General features: G+C 34.1%; 8 protein-coding genes across 8 annotated transcripts; 3 read left to right on the top strand and 5 right to left on the bottom strand. All coding sequences in view use genetic code 12, as the record gives it.

The window, feature by feature from the left end:
- Nucleotides 1–1,481: 1,481 nt before the first annotated feature.
- On the top strand, nt 1,482–2,654 carry RBE1 (sterol-binding protein; the record flags this gene model as incomplete). The annotated part of the gene is made up of 1 exon (XM_049408242.1): nt 1,482–2,654. The coding sequence occupies one exon, from the start codon at nt 1,482–1,484 to the stop codon at nt 2,652–2,654; it is 1,173 nt and encodes a 390-aa protein (XP_049262402.1).
- A 543-nt stretch (nt 2,655–3,197) lies between these two features.
- On the bottom strand, nt 3,198–4,289 carry RPL4B (60S ribosomal protein uL4; the record flags this gene model as incomplete). Its single annotated transcript, XM_049408243.1, has 1 exon — nt 3,198–4,289. One exon carries the CDS (start codon nt 4,287–4,289, stop codon nt 3,198–3,200), a length of 1,092 nt encoding a protein of 363 aa, XP_049262403.1.
- Nucleotides 4,290–4,861: 572 nt separating this feature from the next.
- YPT52 (Rab family GTPase) lies at nt 4,862–5,542 on the bottom strand (the record flags this gene model as incomplete). The annotated part of the gene is made up of 1 exon (XM_049408244.1): nt 4,862–5,542. One exon carries the CDS (start codon nt 5,540–5,542, stop codon nt 4,862–4,864), a length of 681 nt encoding a protein of 226 aa, XP_049262404.1.
- Nucleotides 5,543–6,152: 610 nt separating this feature from the next.
- On the bottom strand, nt 6,153–6,557 carry J8A68_004300 (uncharacterized protein; the record flags this gene model as incomplete). The annotated part of the gene is made up of 2 exons (XM_049408245.1): nt 6,153–6,470; nt 6,555–6,557. 2 exons carry the CDS (start codon nt 6,555–6,557, stop codon nt 6,153–6,155), a joined length of 321 nt encoding a protein of 106 aa, XP_049262405.1.
- A 302-nt stretch (nt 6,558–6,859) lies between these two features.
- On the bottom strand, nt 6,860–12,379 carry J8A68_004301 (snoRNA-binding rRNA-processing protein; the record flags this gene model as incomplete). Its single annotated transcript, XM_049408246.1, has 1 exon — nt 6,860–12,379. The coding sequence occupies one exon, from the start codon at nt 12,377–12,379 to the stop codon at nt 6,860–6,862; it is 5,520 nt and encodes a 1,839-aa protein (XP_049262406.1).
- Nucleotides 12,380–12,789: 410 nt separating this feature from the next.
- J8A68_004302 (uncharacterized protein) lies at nt 12,790–14,490 on the bottom strand (the record flags this gene model as incomplete). Its single annotated transcript, XM_049408247.1, has 1 exon — nt 12,790–14,490. One exon carries the CDS (start codon nt 14,488–14,490, stop codon nt 12,790–12,792), a length of 1,701 nt encoding a protein of 566 aa, XP_049262407.1.
- Nucleotides 14,491–18,032: 3,542 nt separating this feature from the next.
- On the top strand, nt 18,033–19,214 carry CSK1 (mitogen-activated protein kinase; the record flags this gene model as incomplete). The annotated part of the gene is made up of 2 exons (XM_049408248.1): nt 18,033–18,314; nt 18,375–19,214. The coding sequence occupies 2 exons, from the start codon at nt 18,033–18,035 to the stop codon at nt 19,212–19,214; spliced, it is 1,122 nt and encodes a 373-aa protein (XP_049262408.1).
- A 303-nt stretch (nt 19,215–19,517) lies between these two features.
- On the top strand, nt 19,518–19,922 carry J8A68_004304 (uncharacterized protein; the record flags this gene model as incomplete). The annotated part of the gene is made up of 1 exon (XM_049408249.1): nt 19,518–19,922. The coding sequence occupies one exon, from the start codon at nt 19,518–19,520 to the stop codon at nt 19,920–19,922; it is 405 nt and encodes a 134-aa protein (XP_049262409.1).
- Between the last annotated feature and the right edge of the window lie 112 nt (nt 19,923–20,034).

The following is a 20,034-nucleotide window of genomic DNA, read 5'->3' on the forward strand; positions in this document are numbered from 1 at the left end:
ACTTCTTAATCTCGTTACGCTCACTGACTGGAAGAGACAACCTTCTTGGTCTAGTTGTTGAATGTAAGGTCTTCTTCTCTTGCTTAGCTATCTCAATTACCAGTAACGATTTAGTCTGTATTTCAGGGTTTCTCGCATGTTCAAGGAGATAAAAAGACGATCAATGTACAGGAAACGACTTCTATGTCGTTCATAAGTTCACATCATTGAGAAAGAGTTTCCTTTATCGAAAGAATCAGGGCTGAAATAGATGAGACGCTTCTAAAAGGGCAGTGTTTCGTTAGTTAATAAACACCAAGATTGTGTATGTTTTGACCGAGATTGGTTCAGAGAATTCAAAACAATGTGGATTCGAAAAGGATTTAAAAATAATAATAGTGAGCGTTTATAAAGTTTTCTATCTGCTTGGTTTTGAACACCAAGAAGTCCCATCCAATAGTATATTTGAGAAACAAAATGAATTTGATACATTCAAGACTCAGCCCGTCGATTGCTGCGTCAAGCCAACAGGAACCTATAAGTTGTGGATTTGTTTCTTTGCAGCTTTACCATTGAGATACAGTAATATCTTCTTATTCCATTTATATTCAGGCGTGACTTGATGAATAAAATTCTGGGCCAACAAGATAGTATTCACCCCTTTAGAATTCTTATACAATTTCTTATTATTGGTCGGCTCACTCAAACAGGGGGTGAACGGGGGGATTGATTGCAATCGACAGCAAACAGATCAGGAAAATACCCAAACTTTTCTTAGCATAATATATTTTGGCGACTTTTCCTTCTTTGTAGTCAATACTTTTCTTGGTTTCAAATGGCGAAGAAAAATTCAATATAATTCTTCAATTTTATCCCATAAATATCGCATCACCTATTGTAATTGACATTAATCTGATTAGTTCAAGAATCACGTACCATTGACAACCAGAAAGCCAGAGGGCTTACCTCTCAAGCAGAATATCTGAAGTAAATGAATACATAGATGTCAAACTTGTAAGGATATTAGTAGATTTGCTCAATATTTTAACTTTCATTTTCTAAGATTTTTTTGAGTAATTGATCAATCCGCTTTACAGGTCTCCTTTGAATTTAATATTAGTAAGTTTTTGGAAATACCAAGAAGTGCTTCTTATGTTGAAAGAAAAAGTAGATCTCATGTAGTATTTTATTTTTGTCGGGAGATGCAATAATTTCTCTCATAAGCATAAAAAATAATCGCCAAATTATAGACTAAAATTATTTTTATGCATGAAAATGCAAGAAAAGAAAAAAAAAATAGACATGCGTTGCAAGATTCTTTTTATTGGGTTCCATTTTCTTTTGAACCAAGGAGAATTTTCAAATCACAAACAAGTATGCTAGTATACCAAGTAAATCCCCCCTATAAACCATGCCACTCCTCTTATAAAAAGCTGCTTCAATCCTTAGTTAATAAAAATACCATTTCTCATTCTTTCCTCTGTAGCAACCAAATAGACAAGATGAAGTTCGCCCATTCTTTGGCAAGCTTTGCAGCCATAATTGCTACAGCCAAAGCAGTCACATTAACCATCGAAGTTACTCTTCCCACACAGACTACTTGGGTGGTTGTTACTCGCACAGTCTCAAGCTATTTTATCCAAACAACTGCGTTAACATCGCCACCAGCAACTTTAGTTGAAGCGGCTATATTATACGTCCCTCCAGCAAGCATAGAAGAGGCACCATCCCCATCAAGTCTAGTACAGGTCCCATCCCCATCAAGCTCAACTTCTGCAGCAGATTCTACTTTCTCGAGTTCTGTCAGTTTGTCTGAAGCCACGTCCACCACATCCTCCTCATCAAGTAGTGTTTCCTCGACTGTGTCCCTGATCTCCTTGGCCATAGTTGATGGACTGCAATCTTCAATGATAGTCGACGAAGCACCAGCAATTCCTGTAGTAATTGACGTTGACCCAGAAGTTACCGATCCAAATCCACAACAAGAATTGCCCCAACCAGTTCCAGATGCTGACGATGACTCAGAAGCTGCCGATCCAAATTCACAAGAAGAATTCCCAGAACCAGGTTCAGATACTAACGATGAAACACCAGATCCAGTTACAAATACCGATGAAGAAGAACCCGCCGGTTCAGTTGATGACACTATTCCAACTGAGGATATAGATTGGTCCTATCGTATGGTAGAAGCTCATAATTTCTACAGAGCACAACACGGTGTTGGCAATTTGATTTGGAGCAATGAATTACAGCAATTTTCCAAAGAATACGCAAGGACGTATGATTGTCTGGGTGTGTTAGTACACTCTGACAGCCCATATGGGGAAAACTTAGCAGCTGGATATCTTGATGTTAATGGAGTTGATGCTTGGTATTTGGAGGAAATTGAACTTTACGACTTTACTGATCCTGGTTGGCTGGATCGGGTTGGCCATCTCACCCAACTTCTTTGGAAAGATACTACTAAAGTTGGGTGTTATAGAAAACCATGTGATGGATTTGCTTATACTCAGTATACAATTTGTGAATACTGGATTCAAGGTAACATAGTTACCACGGCCGACTTGAGAGGTGTCGAAAACTTTCGAGTACAGGTTCCTCCTCTTCTTCAGGAGCCATACCTACCAAGGCCAGGTTCAACAGTAGAGCCCTGGTACAACAGGAATGACAGTTAGGGCCTAGTACTACAGTTAGCTCAACCTAGTTGCTGCGATACTTCATATCTCTTTGACTAGGAATACCGTCCTCGGAAATATGAAACATTTAATCTTCTCATTCATATTTGACGTAATTACTACTTCAAAAAATAGCCATTTGGCGTTTTCTTTTTCAATATATAATTCTAATCTTTTAGTTTTCTAGTTAATATCGTCTTTTTTACAGTTTCATTATAAAATGTCATTTGCCTTGTAGAATTCCTGGTAGCAATTTACATCTCTTCTGACATTGTTGCCTGTATATATTTGACAATAAATACCCCTGTCAACAAGGAGTCTTAAACCAAACAAAACAGGCTAATCTAGCTTCCATAGTTCACATATGTAAACCGATTGACACCTGTCACAAACAAAATAAGGCAACAAAGAGATAAAAAGTTACTGAATGCAAAGTAAATTAAAAGTATATTAAAATAGAAAAACTATAAAGTGCTATAAACTCTTGATGATTTCATTATTCTATTCTTATTCCAAAATTTATACAATTTTAATACTTCATGCTTAGTTCTTTAAAACTTGAGCGAATTGACCCTTGGATGGCTTAGCCTTGGTCTTTTCAACCTTAGCAGAACCTAACTTTTCAGCAGCGTAAGCCTTGGCGTAAGGGTTTAATCTTAATAAGACTTGCTTGTTCTTCAATGGGTTCTTCTTTAAGACGTGAGTTCTCTTTTGGGTAGCTTGGCCAGCTGGTCTAACGACAGCTTGAACTTCAGCAGAATTGATTAATCTGGTAACATCGGTGTTAGCAATGATGTTGGTTGGTAAAGCGTAACCAGACTTGATAGACTTGGTAGAGTCAGAACCGTAGACAGAGTCTAAAGATTCGAAAGCACCTTGAGTCCAAATGATAAATCTACCTAAGTGAGCACCTGGAGCTAATTGTAATAAACCTAAGTGCTTGACAGAAGCGGTTTCAACACCTGGGACGTTTCTTAAGGCCTTAACAAGACCGTTGTCTTGAGCGTAAACAACTAATGGACCTCTTCTTTGGGTGAATCTTCTACCTCTCAACTTACCCTTACCGGCTCTCAACTTCTTGGACTTGATAACCTTAACAACATCCTTGTGAGCACCAACAGCCTTTAAGACAGCAACAGCATCCTTGGTCTTGGTAACGGATTCAAAATCGTTAGAAACAACCAATGGTAATTCCTTAACTTGTTCAACTCTGTGACCTCTAGCTAAGACTAAAGAAGTAACAGCAGAAGCAGCAATAGCGGAAGCAGTAGCATAACGTTTTTCGTTATGGTTAACCTTGACATGCCATTTTCTCCAAGTCTTGGTTGGAGCAAACATACGACCACCACGACACATGTTACCAAAAGCAGCTTGACCAGAACGGTGAGTACCACCACCACCAACTCTTGGAATTCTGGCAACAGCTCTACCGGTACCCCAAGATTCAGCAGAGGTTTGGTGACCGGCATTTTCAGCGACAGCGTAAGCTTGTCTCTTGTTCTTGTTGACTCTAACAAAAACAGAGTGGACAATATCTGGTCTGACTGGAGCAGAGAAGACAGCTGGTAATGGTAATTGAGTGGAGGTTTGTTCACCTTGAGCGGAGATAACAGAAACTTGTGGTCTAGCAGACATCGTTAACAATATGTATAAATGATGAAGAAGAAGTAAGAGAAACAAGAGAAGGAAGAAAAGTGAAAAATTTTTCAAGTGCATTAAGAATTTTTGAATAAACAAAAAAAAAAAGGTTTTTGATGTGGTCGTGTGGAAGTTCAAAATTGTTATTGTTTTTTTGTGATATCTTTTGTAGATGTTACCCGCACGTAGCAAAGTAAAGCAGAATCGAAATGTAAGAAGTTTATACAATTGATGATGATGGGTATCGACATATATTTATATATATTTATATAAAAGAAGAAAGCAGATCTTCGTGTCTATTCTGCATATAATAATATCACTAGCAAAAATATAATTGTTGATTATGAATAAGTTTATTGTTAAATAAAAGGGGAAGAATTTAGAATCTATTGATCAATTAGTATGTGGTATGTGGTGTGTGGTATATGGTGTGTGGTGTATGGTGTGTGGTATGTGGTGTGTGGTATATGGTGTGTGGTGTATGGTGTGTGGTATGTGTGTGTGTGTGTAAATGGTGATAATGTGGCTTAATCAGTTAATTATGTGGGGTGGTGGAAAATAAATGAAATTCAACAACAGGAATTACTTTGTTGTTGTTGTTGATTTCTGGGTCTATTTAAATCAACGCCTCCAGATCTTCTACTGCCTTGTTGTCTAGATCTATGAGATGCAGCATTGATGGCTTCTTCTACTGGTAATGCTCTTCCTACTCTATTAAATATGTCTAAAACACCTTCACCAGTCTTTGCTGAACATTCAGCAGTCACTATCACTGAGCCACCACTACCAACTTCATTATGTTCTTCAATATATTCTTCAACCTCACTTTGTTCAACTTCTCTATTATCAGCTAAATCAGCTTTATTTCCAACTAATGCTATAACTATACCTTCTGGTGCTTGTCTTTTTAATTCTTTAATCCAATCTTGAGCTTTATTGAACGACACACGACTTGTTATATCATATACACAAAGTGCTGCATGAGCATTTCTATAATACATAGGAGCAAGTGATTTATAACGTTCTTGACCTGCAGTATCCCATATTTCAAATTTGATTGTTGTATTTGATTCTGGAATAGTGATTGTTTGAGTTAAAAATGCAGCTCCAATAGTAGATTCTCTTAAGTCATCAAATGTATTTTTTACAAAACGATGTACAATTGATGATTTACCAACAGCACTTTCTCCTAAAAGAACAAGTTTAAATTGAGCAAAACGTGTGGTTGAATCTGGTTGATTATTTGACATTATTGATATATTGCTTCTTCCTTTTTACTTTTGGTGTACTTTTGTTTAAAATGCTTTACGGGACGATGACTTTGAACTAATAGATCTCTCCTCTTTTTTACTACGTGAATAATGAATCCTGGTTAATAAACTAAAACAAACACCTTTTTTGTTTCTATAAATACACATTGAATTTGGTTTAAATCTTTCGTTTCGGGGAAAATCGACAAAAAGTGCCCAAATTGGTTATATGCAGGAATTCACCCTCTGCACCAACTTATCGCTAATATGGGAATACTTTGACAATATTTACAAACATAGTCGAACAACACTCCTTGTTAGAAGGTTCATTCAAGACGAAATCTAGGAACATACAAGGGTTTAAATAATGCTTTTACATTCTTTTTTTAGAACGAAACAAAAAAAAAAGAAAAGATATTGACCGGATCGAAATATGAGTTCAATCTCTAGCGGAGGTTATTATGAAAAGCAAATTCGATGATTTTCTCCAAGTTGGCTGGAATCAAGTTGAAAATAATAATAATAATAATAATAAATACATTTCATTTCTGTTTCTTTATGTACAAGTATTCACTAGACATATGACTATGTTCAAAATAGAATAAAACATCTAGTTATCTTCAATCTTAGCTAAGATTTCCTTATCAGTATACAACAAGTATTCTTCTTCACCAATCTTGACTGGGTTACCACCGAAATTTGGTAATAAGACTTTATCACCAGCCTTAACAGAAGTTGGGATAACTTGACCAGTGGTAGTGTTAGTGATACCAGGACCAGCAGCAATAACAGTACCTTGATTTAATTTTTCTTGGTTCTTTTCTGGAATGTAAATACCTGTAGCAGTCTTTGTAATTGGCTTAAGTCTTTGAACTAAGACTCTGTCAAACAATGGCTTTAAGGATTGAGCACTCTTTAATAAGTTGGACTAAAAAATTTTATCGATATTAGTATTTCATTCTCTCTATCCTTCCACAATTCTTCTTTTAATAAGGTTCTACAGTTTACATACCATGATTACTGGTTTGGTGTCTTTGTATTTGCAATTTGTTAAAAGAAAATGTAAAAAAAACTTTATAGGAAAGTGTTCCCTTAGATGAAATCAATTTTATGCTTCTGCGGGAGAGAGAGAAAGTTAGCGTGAAAAATTCTTCTTCCTCTTTTAGTTTTGACAGAATCTTAAAGAAAATTCCATATTTGACACATATTACACGACCCCATAATAAACCTCTCTTCCCCGGGTATTATACAATCATCATCATTACATTCAATGTACTAACAACTAACAATATATTAAAACTCTACTATACATATAAACTAACTTAAATATCTATCCAAAGGTTCACCCAATACATTTTCAATCACACGTACTAATCCACCTCTAACTTCCATTTCAACATCTTCATCATCATCTTCTAATAATTCTGCAATATAAGGAACTAAAGTAGGCAAGTATGATAACCATTGTTCTCCCATCTTTTGGAAGATTGTCTTTAATGTTCTAATGGTCCAAATCTTAGTAGCTGAAGTATTAGATTGACTTTCATTTGAAATAAATTTAATTAATTGATGGACTAAAGTTTCATTATACTCTTCAGAAGAAACATTAGCAACAAATCCAGTAATAGCCTTAACCAAGTATTTACCAATTGTTTCTTCAACATTCTTCAATTGATCCAATAATGGTTCAAATATACTTTCAAATCTACCTTGTTGTGACCAATAATCATCTTGATCATATTTAAATGATGATGTTAACGAAATTAATATAATTCTTCTTAAATTGGTAGCGACCAATTCACCATTAGCAAATCTCTTTAAAATATTTGAAGTTGCATCAAGTAAATATGAAAAGTAAGAAGTAATAATACTTTTCAATTGATCCTGTAACTTGTTAAAGAATCTAAAGAATGCCAATAAACGAGAAATCTCTGTATTACCAACAAATGTAGCACCTTCACCTGAAACAGCCCATCTAACCAAATTTGCAAATAATGGACGGAATGTCTTATCATTTAATTTCATAACATAATTAATAGCACACGTATGGAATGAGCTTTCTAATCTATGGATTGTATTATTATCAAATTTATTACCAGTTTCTTCTGAATATTGTCTGAATTCAAATGCATTAATCAACCATTTCATAAATACAGTAGATTGTGATGTGGCGGATTTCTTATCAATCTTTTCAATTGTAGATTGCATCGTATTCAAGAATAAACCAAGATTACCAGAATTATCATTCTGATAAAACTTCTTAACTGTCCAAATGTTACATAATGATTTCAAAACTTGAGCTAAATCCATATGTTCCACGATTGAATTTAAAATGGTTGATCTGATTGAATTATCAATCAAATTACTTGATAAAACAGTTATGAATACAGAATCTAAAGTGGTTGTCATAAATGCGGGAATCTTCTTAATATAGCATGATAATAAGACCAAAATTGAAGCTTGTAACAATTTGGCTGATTCTTCATCTTCAGCATCAACAGTACTTTCCCAAATCTTGAGAGCTGGTGGAACAACCTTAGGGAACAAACCAAGTGTTTTCACACCCATAAGATTAACAACACTTGTAATTGCATTAATTGAAGAAATAATAATTTCGGGTTGTTCACCTAATAATCCACGATCGGTAGTAATTATAGTTAAAGCATCAATTAAAACCTTTGAATTGGTTGCAAAATCAACACCTGTAGCAGTACCAAATTTGTTCACAATAGTGGAGAATGCATCAAGGTATGCTTGTTGTAATTCAGTGTCAACATTTCTCTTGATACCCTTAATCAAAACCGGCAATAATTTGTCAATTACAGACACTTGAATCACATCATCAATATTAGTTGTATTCAAATCAGATTCGAATTTTCTTGAAGCTAAAATTGCATAATTTCGTGCTACCTTGATAGATAAAGCATCTGATAATTTATCAATATCCAAAGAATCGACGATTGAGTCAACGAAGTAATTCAATGGTAATAAGTCTAACAAGTTTGCTAATAATTCATACAAACTTAAACAAATATCCTTATTCTTGGAAACATTTGTGAATTTATCTAAGCCTGATAAGGCAAAAGATGAGATGATCCTGAATTTTTCCAAGATGGTTTCTTTCACGCCTTCTGGAATAGAACCGTCCAACAATGAAATCGTAATCTTTGTCTTCAAAGAACTGGTATCAAACTTGGTATTAACTTCCGACTGTAATACAGAATTCAAAAATTGTAATAGATGATTCTTTAAATCAACTAATCCTTCATTCTGGAGCGAAATAATGGATGTACCAAAAATAGATCTGGAATTTAAATCATGATATTCATCAGAATTAATTTCAACTTGCTTGATTGGAATTTGATTCCATAATTTGGTAAATTGACCAATTCCATTCAATTGATCTTCGGAATTAAATCCCTTTAAGTATGCCTTGACAAATTCTAAAATAGAGTCAACTTCATTGGATTTATTTTTGGATAAATTATAAGCATATTGTTGTCCCATCAAAAATAAAAGAATATGCATGGATTCATCACATCCCAAAGTGGTAGTCAATGAAGTGAATAATTTAACACGACGATGTCTTGGGATATGTTGGAAAGCAGCTACAAAACTTGTCAACAAAAATTCAATTTCGCTACTAACTGAAGATGAACCATTTGCAGCCAATGCAGGAATAACTTTCGCAATAGTTTGTTGTAATGCAGAATTGGAAAATTCATCATCTTGTCTAATAGTGTGAGCACCCATAAATGTAAAAATTGGCATTACTGAATGTAAAATAATTTCTGGAGCTAATGAAGCCAATTCGGAAATAACCAATAATAATCTATTTTGAACTTGAGGTGATTGTGAAGATCTGATGGAATTAACAATCAAATCTGCTCTGATTGAATTAGAATCGAATTTAAATTGTTGGCCACTTTCTTTCATCTTGACAATACTAAGTAACATACATGAAGCTAAAGTTTCTTGAGCATACAATACTGGTAAATTACCATCATTACCCAAATAATCCAAATCTGTTAAAATCTTAAATAATGCCTTCAATAAATCTGGACAAGCAATATCCGTTGGACGGTTACGTAAAGTGGATTCTAAAACATCTAAGATAAAAGTCAATTTCTTCAAATGACTCGAAGCCATAGTATTGATATCATCCTTTGCCATAGCTTGTCTAGTAGAACTAGAAGATCTTCTTCTTCTCTTTGCCACGCCTTGTTCTGGGACTTGACCACCAATTTGGACATTATTCAAAGCTTGAAGATATAATTCACGACTGATCTCAAGTTCTTGTAAAGTTTGCATTGGATCAAAATCAATGCTTTGTTCATTGGTCAATAATTCAATCAATTTATTTAAAATCTTCAAACTTGCATCAACCAGTTTAAATGTAGTGAAAATTTCCAATACTCGTTTATTGACTGCAATTTGTACATTTCCTGATTGGGATTCTAATCCTTGACAAATCCATTCAACTTCCTTATTGGTATTCTTATCCGTAGAACTGACACCACCTACTAATCCAACAATGGCAGATTCAAAATCATCAAAGAAAATAATCTTGGCAGTATTAGCTTGTTTAATCCATTCATTTCTCTTGTTATAATAATTTTCAATATCTCCTTCACTAAAAAAGAATCTATCATCCGATCCAACTTTATTTTCATTAGCAACAATCCTCCATGCTCTCCACTTAAAAACAATTGGCCAGAAAGCTAAAGACCATTGGTTTAAAAAGAATGTCTTGAGAATAACTTGTCCAAATTTCTTTTGTCCTGATCTGGAAACTTTAAAAACGTTGTCAAATAAAACCTTATTGATTCTTGATGGATCTAAAACCATGTCTTTGAGGATTGTTTCATCCTTGCAAAAAAGTTCTGTAAGAAATAATGCATATTGAGGTGGAATGATTGCCTTTTTATCAGCTTTGGTATCAACATAAATCTCATTTTCCAAAAATAAGGTAGTATTAGCCTTAGATTTATTGCTGTGCAATTTAGAAGTGATATCATGAATTAGACGCAATACTTCTGCAAAACCCGCTCTAATAACTTTTGATTCATCAGAAAATGCCAACACAAGAATTGGAAGCAATAAATAAAAGTCAGTAGCATCATTGGCACAATCCTTGATTTTGATTCTAAGAACTCTAATTGCAGATACCCTAATTGATAATGGAACGGCTGGAGTGAATGCGACCCTAATAATGAAAGATAATGCAATTTCTAACGACTTGAATACTTTCTTACAAAATACGGATATGATATATTTTTGTGTTCTGACATTTCCGCTGGATAATGCACTTGTCAATACGGATAACAATTCATTAAATTCTTCTTCGTTTTCAGAACTGAAATAAGACTTCGCTTTGGCTTGGATAGATTCAAAGTCTAAGGTATTGTTCAAATTCTCCTGTTCATTACCCAGAATACTATCAGCTTCATCTTCTGCATCGAATTCGATATCATCATCGTTATGGATCTTACCTTCACTGATCAATGTCATGAACCTTAATTCTAAATCGTCAATCTTTAAGCCTTGTTCCTTTAAATTTTCAATAAAAAAATTGGAATTAATTTTTAAAAGCGATTGTGAAATCTTGATCAAGCTTGATCTAACATCTGCATCTTCAGTTGTTGAATTCTCAATTGCTAACTTTGCTATTGTATTAAAAATTGATTTATTGTTTAAGTCAATAAAGGGAATCAATCTGTATGACTCCGAAGATGGGAAAGAATTAACAAAATAGAAGGACAACAACTTGGAAATCTTGAAATTATCCTTCTTTAACTCTTGCAAGACTTCGTCACTTAAGTTTTTCAAGGCTGATTTATCAAAACAATCAAGCTTTTCAAGATCGCCTGGATAGAAATTCCATAATTGACTTAAAACAATTAAAGTTGGTTTCAAAGAGGAAGCTTTGAGAGCCAGCTTGTCTTGTAATATTGATTCCGTTAAAGTTTTAATGATTTGGGTTGATAATGGAACGACCGAAGCGAGAACAGTGATGACCGAGTAGGCAGTTAATTTCAAATCTGAATTGATAGTACCCGAGTATTTTGATTCCTTCTGAGGCAATAACATTAATCCAACGGTTTCTAAAGTAACAGGCATATGTTTTTCATTTAATGTAGATGTATTTTTCGTCAAGGAGGCTAAGATTTGTACAGTGTTGGATAAATAAAAGACTAATTGTTCTTTGTAAATAGTTTGGTTCTTGATCTGTTCATTCAAAAACATGGAATAAAAATTGTATAAATCAAAGTCCCCGTATAACGCTTTGAGTATAGATGATGAAGTAGGACATTTAAGCAAATCTTTGTAACCAATAACCCATTCAAAAATCTTTGGAAATTGGTTCTTTGGAATAACATTCAATATCTTGATAAATATAGGTTGTTGGTAGTATGGCAATGAAGTCAAAAGTAAAAGTTCTGCATTGTGAACATTAGCTTGGAATCTTCTAACTAACCATTCTACAGCTTTAACTGCAGGGATCAAATTGTAATAAGGACCAATTAAAGTTAAGAAAGCTTCAATATTTTTATTTAATTGATCAACGATTTCTTTAGTCTGTAACGTTCTATCCAAATTAATTGAAGTTTCTGAATAAAGCGTCTGTTTGAATTTAGTAAATCTTGAATCTAATTCACATAATTCTTCTAATCCTTCATAAGCTATTTGATAAATAAATTCATAATCTTGGGTAGAAGCAACTTTTGATTCAAATAAAAGGGAACGAGAATGTACTTTAGAACGCGACTTTCTATCAAGTGCAACTGTTGCAGTCTTATCCTGAATGGATTTCAACTGAGAAGCTAAACTGGACATATTGAAATTCACTGTCTCTCTTGTTGTCTTTTCTTTCTATAAGTTTATTGAAAAATGGTTGTGAAAAAAAAAAGTATGAGAGATGAGAGAGGAGAGAGATGAGGCTCAAGTGCAGGAAAAAAAAAATATTCAAGATGTGACTTATATGCAGTATATCTATGCCGCTACCAATTCTGCCTTTTTGACCAAATTGGCATCATCCAAGTTGTACATAAAATTTGAATTGATTAAGAAGTTGTTGAATCTTTACAACAATCAGAAATGGAGTAAGTTAAGGCGAATAAATATAATCATAGAATTAAAAACTGAATACAAAAGATAAAGAAAATTAAAATCTTCAATTTATATAATAGAAATGAAACTATAACGGTTTCTTTATAAATAAAATCACTTTGTTCGAGATAAGCTATCTAAGCGACCCAGAACCAGACTCTTTCAGCAAAGTTTCTTGGAACACGTGGAGGATAGTTTGCTTCTTCTTCTTCAATCAAATCTAAACCGGTAATAACATCAATTTTTTCGATAGGAACAACCCAGTGCTTGACTCCATTCACTTTATATTCATAGAATCTGTGACCAAAGTATAAAGCAAGAAGAATTGGGAAGGTAACATAAGAAGCTAAGAAATCACCAATGTTGAATTCGAAAAAGACTCTGAATCCGTTCGTAAGGGTTAAAAGACCAATCATAGTAATCATATAATAAGTACCATAAGGTTGGAAAATGGTTTTGTAAGGAACTCTGTCCCAAAGACCTTGGAAAAAGATTGCTTTACGCCATCTTAAATAAGCAAATCCAACCATAATCCAAGAAATGAAACCAGAAATAGTACAAATATTCATGAACCAACTGAAAACATTACTGGAACCTTCTCCAGCATTAAGATATGCAAGTAATCCAAATAAGGATGAAATTAAAACACAATAATATGGAACGCCGAATCTATTAACCTTCAATAAGAATTTTGGTGCATTACCTCTGTGAGCAATTGAAAACAAAGCTCTTGAAGCAGAATACAAGAATGAGTTACCTGCAGATGCTGCTGAAGTTAAAATGGCTGCATTAATAATATGGTTTAAGACAGGAATACCGGCATTTTGGATACCAATAACAAAGGCAGAACCAGATGCATCTTCCCCACCTAAGGCGGAAAGTAATCTTGGATCCCTAGCACTAACAATGACACCAATGATTAAAGTACCACAAACATAGAAGAATACCAATCTCCAAATAAATCTACGAGCAGCTTTTGGTAAGTTTCTTCTTGGTGCAGCACATTCACCAGCAGATGTAGAAACCAATTCAGGAGAACAAATAAATGCGAAACCACTTCTAACTAAGGCCCACCAGAAACCTAAGAATTTACCACCATCTCCGCTTACTTCTGGAAGTTCGAGGAAGGCTCCTTCTTTCCAATATCTGAAACCTAACCGATCATGATTTGGCCCACCACCAAAGAACAAAACAACACCTAAGATGATCAAGCCACTAAGGGTAATCAACTTGATAGATGCAAACCAAAATTCAGCTTCACCAAAGAATGCAACTGAAATCATATTAAGTCCGAAGATTATGAAGAAGAAGATAGTAATCCAAACTGAGACATTAACCGACTTTATCCAATATTCAATAACAATAGCCGCTGCTGTAATTTCTGCTGCAACCAAAATACTAAATGTATACCAATAATTATAACCAACAGTGAAACCAAAGGAGGTTGATAAGAAATCATTAACGAAAGCTTGAGGACCATTACCAGGAAGTGGCAAATATGTAGTCATTTCGGCCATCATTTGCATGACAAAATAAATAAGAGTTGACATTACACAATATGAAAGGAACAAACTACCAGGACCACATGTAGTTAAGATAAGGGACGAACCAACGAATAAACCAGTCCCGATAGCACCACCAATTGCAATTAACTGAACGTGTCTTGATTTCAAACCTCTTTCAAGAGTATGTTCATTGAATTGTTCATATTCTGAACCATTGGAGTTGGTTGCAGAAAGGATCTGACCAGTCTTTTCGTCTACTTGTACGATAGCTGTATTCGAAATGGAAATACTGAGAGACGATCTGTCTCCACGTTGAATCGATTTTCTAACCATTTTACTTTTATAGATAGGGAGAAAGAGAAAAAAAGGGGTCTAAATCTAATTTCAGTAAATTACAGAGGGGGGGGGTCATGCTGTATTTATATTGGGAAGTTTAAGTTTCTGGGGCTTTACAACAGGATTTGATAAGTTTAATATCGAAGGGATAAAGTTTTGTTTGATTTATCATTCTTTTTAATTTTATTTTTTTCTTCTCTAAAAAATAAAAAATTATTATGTAGCTATTCTGCAACTTAAAAAATTCGATTAAAATTACTACCCAGAAAATATTTTTTAACTTTATTTCAATCAATAAAATAAATAGCTAAAAAATTTCTTGATAGTGAAAATTTAAAATTTCAGATTTCGTAAAAAAAAGCTTACACAATGTTCAACGATGATAGTTGTCAATTTCCATTCGATTTTACAAAGACAAATGGGACATTCAAAGCGATACCATTTATGTTGCACGTAGTGATCCCCTCCTCAGGTCTACGGCAAAATATATCCACAAAGAAAATCAATTTCTATTAGATCCAATGATATCAGGTGGTCTGATGGCACCAAAACTTACTTCACGAACCTATTTCGAAAGTCTCCACTTTTTCAAAAATAATTGATTGCTACTACCCCATCAATTTTTTAATTCCAATGCGTCAATTTTTACATTCAAAAAATAAAGTAAAAAGATGTTAGTTGGTATCAGCCGTTTCTTGTATTCCATCTTCTGAATTAATGAAGATCCCTATGTTTTCCCTTATCATTCATAACCCTGATTCTGCCCAGGTAATCATTTGGTGTAACTTAAGTTTCTAGTCTATTGAAAAGTTAGGAGATCTGATATGCAAACAATAACTTAGAGTAATATTTGAGAATGTGAGACCACCAAAGATCGCAAAATACAAAGTGTTCTGAACTGCATATTAGTTTGAAAGAATGCCGCATAGATTGTTGCCATGAAAAAAAAAAAATATCGAATTGTTTCATGCAGATTTACTTCGAGGGTTGCATGAAGCGAGAGATATCGCAGATCTCGGACTTGACCTAAAAGTCTCTAAATAGCGAATCTTATCAAAAAATGGTATTGTCTATTGAATTTCAATTGCACAAAAAAGTCAATGTATTTATCTCCCTTGGTTTGTCCCTTGCAGGGACATTAAGCTATCTTATCGAAGACTTATCAGCAATTATACTCAATTGTTAAACCGTTTAGCAGATAAGAGCAATTAGCTAAAAAATCATGATGGAATTCAATTTAGCCGATTACATTCATTAAAGAAAATCTCGCTTGTCTTTACTTCCGGTTTTTCATCTATAAGATTTAACATGAAGCTTATTTTTCGAATTATACTCTCAAAAGAAAAGAACATGTTCTATGTGGGGTAAACCAGAAATTTTCTTTTTGCAACAAGACTAATTTTTTATTTTCTTGCTCGCGTATTATGTACTTGGTTACGGCTTCATAAAAAAATATCTCTAAAGATTTCCTTGGGGCATTTCATTAAGTTTGAATGCCTCATAATGGGGTTGGAACGTTTGAAGTAAGAGTCTTGGTCAAGTGTGGCAAAGACTGGATTCGTATTCTCTTCGGACACTATGTGATAGTGGTGGCTCTTCGACAGTTGGGTGGGCATATTATAGTTTGACAGGTCTGGAGAAGAATGGCGGGCCAAACCCAATGCTTGCCAGAGTTGATCTGGAGGTAGGAAGTGATCACTGAAAGCTCGCTATGAATTACCAGCAACCTTTCGACAGAATACAAGTAGCTGTTTAAATAAAATCGGCCAATTCATATGGCGATTTCATAATTAGAGGTCTATGCATTTTGCTTCTTATGAATTACCCCACTTGCAGAATTGGCAAATCTCTTGACCAAGCTACGTCATCGAATGGGTTCGCTTGTATGCCTTCCACTAGAAGTTAATGAAGTTGGAATACAGTGCTCGTAGTATAGCGATGACCCTTCTGGGGAAGAGGGATGTACAAGTGTCTAAACCATGTGACTCGACAGTTTTGAAGAGTGTGAGTTGCAACTTCAAACTGTCGAATTACAACTGCTAGAAAAATGTCCTTAGTCATGTTGGAGTATAATTCCATATAGATATAGGGTTAAGACCAAATTTGGTGGTAGCTTCCTTAGAGGACTTATATGTATAGCATTATAAGAACAACTGGTATTTGCAATAGCGTACCCTCGCTTCTTGATTAGGCCAATACACCACGTTCCCAACCATTCCAAACCTTATTTCTCAGAAACTATGTTCTGGTCACACTTGAAAAAAAGCCCTTGTCGTCAAACCCTTTAAAAATTATTCCAGCTTCACATGGAATTCTTGTAGTGCTTTGTGTCATATCCCCAGACTATCTAATTTAGCCTAATATGGTTTGTTTTTCCTTTATAGTTTTGTGTCACATTTAAGAAATTTCAAATCTCAATGAAATTATAGTGAGCAGAAAAAATTAATACCTACTCATTCCCAATTGGTAGCAACAAAATAATATTTTTCTAGACCAAATTAAACACTTTCTGACCACCAAAATAGTTCTATACCCATGTTGGTCAAAAATATTAAAAATAAATGGTCCCTAGCAGGATCGAACTGCTGATCTCGGCGTTATTAGCACCGCGCCTTAACCAACTGGGCCAAGGGACCTTTGATTTCTGACTTGTAAACTTTTTCACTCACCTTGAACACAAAATTAAGCAAATTTGGTTTTGAATTATTGAGGCAAACCTCGTTTCCCACGGGGTTTCCATATAAATAGTTACAATTACCGTCCCGTCACACCTTTACTATTGCAGTTTTGAGAACTGGTTTCCTTTCTAGGTAAACTAAGTTTACATTGTTGTGGGTTCTGGTTTCCTCGGTTGTTCAAGTTAAAAAAATTTCATTGTTTTGGTTCATTGTTAACGGCTTTCCCGAACGAAGTTAAACTGCAAACTCAAATCTTTTCCTATTTAAGTAACCTCGGTCGTAGTATTGTTAGAATAAGTTATGATAGAAGTTGCGAGAGAAATAATATATCAGTAGAACAGCTATTGATTGCTTCTCTGAAGAAAGAATAAAACACATGCACTTCAAGTGCACAAGAGTCTTTGATAAATCCTTTTAAATTATACTTTAAGTTTCCCCTTTTAACGGATGGTGGCCGTTTTATGTCAAGCGTATGGTAGTAATCCATTACTGATAGTTTCTGCTTTTTTCCAACCCTATATTCTAACCTCTTTATCTGTTTTCTCTCTTTCTTTGTTATCCAGTTCTTTTTATGAGTTCGCTTTTTTTTGCAGCAATTTGTACAAAAAAATGAGAAAATGATCAGCACAAATCCAACCAAAATATAAAGATCACACTTAAAGAATTTCTTCTTCTGATCCAATCCCCCCCCAAGAAAGTTGAGATTACCAAGGTTCTTCACTTTGAATAAAGTTTTTCCCCTTGTTATTTACACCAGATTTGAATCAATCATTTTAGATACTCAGAACAAACAGTGGCGGCAAAAAATCGGGAATTTGATCTTTTTTGCAACACTGTATTCCTTTCGACAACTAATAATACATGTCATCAATCAGAAGTAAGACTGGTCATCTAAAGTCCTGTTCAACTTATACAGATAATGAAAATCATTTTCTAGTTGATTCACGATATGAAATTGTACGAGTGTTAGGAAAGGGATCATATGGTGTTGTATGTTCTGCAATAGATACAAAAACGCTAACGTCAGGAAATGAACATAAGATTGCAATCAAGAAAGTAACAAAAATATTTAATAAAGATATCCTTTTGATTAGGGCAATTAGAGAATTAAAATTTATGAAATTCTTCAGAGGGCATAGAAACGTATGTATACTTTTAAGTAATAACCAACATTAAATATTTTACTAACTTTTTACATTATAGATTGCAACCTTAATAGACTTAGACGTGGTTTATGTTAAACCTTATGAAGGATTATACTGCATTCAAGAATTGGCAGATTTAGATTTAGCAAGGGTATTATATTCCAATGTCCAATTTTCAGAATTCCATATACAAAACTTCATGTATCAAATTCTATGCGGTTTAAAATATATTCATTCAGCAGATGTTATACATAGAGATCTAAAGCCAGGGAATATTTTAGTCACAACACAAGGAATATTAAAAATCTGTGATTTTGGTTTAGCAAGAGGAATAAATCCCAAATATTTTAAAAATCATAGTACAACAATTACTAACTATGTTGCAACAAGATGGTATCGTGCTCCAGAATTAATTTTATCAACCAAGAATTATACTAAATCAGTTGATATATGGGCAGCCGGGTGTATTTTTGGGGAATTATTTGGCAGAAGACCCTTATTTCCTGGGAAGAATCTGCATGAACAGATTCATGAATTGTTCAAAGTTCTTGGCAATCCACCAATAGAAGCAATCAAGAAATATAATTGGAAAGTAGAGGGGTTACTCTGGGTTAAATATCGTCCTGTGAAATGGAAAATCTTGTATCCATTTGCTCCAAATGATGCAATTCAATTATTAGATAAGCTTTTACAGTGGGATTATAAGAAAAGATTGGAAATAGATGAAATTCTTTGTCATAGCTTTTTCAAGAATGTGAGAAATCTTTCCGAGGAACCAGTCTCTAAAGAATTATTTGATTTTAGTTTTGAAGCAAGAGCCAATTCAATTTCCCAATTAAAGGAATTATTAGAGATTGAAGTTCGGAGTTTTAAAGAAACCTGCAAAATTGGAGAATAATTATGAGAGTTTTGCGACCCATAATTACTTTTTTGTGTTTCTTTTCTGAAAGCGGATAAAGTGACATGTGACAATTATAAATAGGCAGTATGTGGATTTTTAACAAAAAATGTACCGAAATTCCATGGGCCAAGAATGGCTTCACAAGGAAAACTATATAAACCGACCATTCGGACCAAGAATATAAATAGTGTTCAACCCCCCCTTTTTTTTAAGTTGTATAACAGTTTTTTTTTGATCCTTAGTCTAGGTAGTTGCTTTTAATAGATCTTTTATACAACAAGTTAACATATATATACAACAATGGGTTTCGCACAACATGAAAATTTGATTCTTATCAAGAGTACCATGCTGGTTGAAGGTAGAGAACCAATTGATTTTCCAATTTTAGATGCTGAATCAATTAGTGCCAAGATTCCAGAAGGCTCTAAATATCGTAACACCCTTTATTTCAAAGTTCAGAATAAACCATTAAAGAATTTCAGATATCATCAAGATGTTAAAAAGGCGGGTTTAACTGTTAAAACAAGAGACCTTGAGTTTGGTGATTTTGAACCATCAGATGAAATATATTCAGTTGAATATCCAGAGGATGAAACTCCATCTGGTTTTTTTTCTAGAGGACATTTCCTGGCTTATTCATCCTATTACGCTGGTGATGAATTGTTGATTTCTCATCAATGGTCTTTGGAAATTTGTAAGAAGTAGTTTAACTATTTGATATCATGAGATTATGTATATGTCGAGATATGGACAATTTTTTTAATTATGAATAAAAAAAGTAATCTCGGAAATAATAGAATACGATTTGTGGGGAGTT

The sequence above is a fragment of the Hemisphaericaspora subhashii genome, assembly GCF_019202705.1.
Source record: "Hemisphaericaspora subhashii strain CBS 10753 chromosome Unknown scaffold23, whole genome shotgun sequence".
Lineage (NCBI taxonomy): Eukaryota > Fungi > Ascomycota > Pichiomycetes > Serinales > Debaryomycetaceae > Hemisphaericaspora > Hemisphaericaspora subhashii.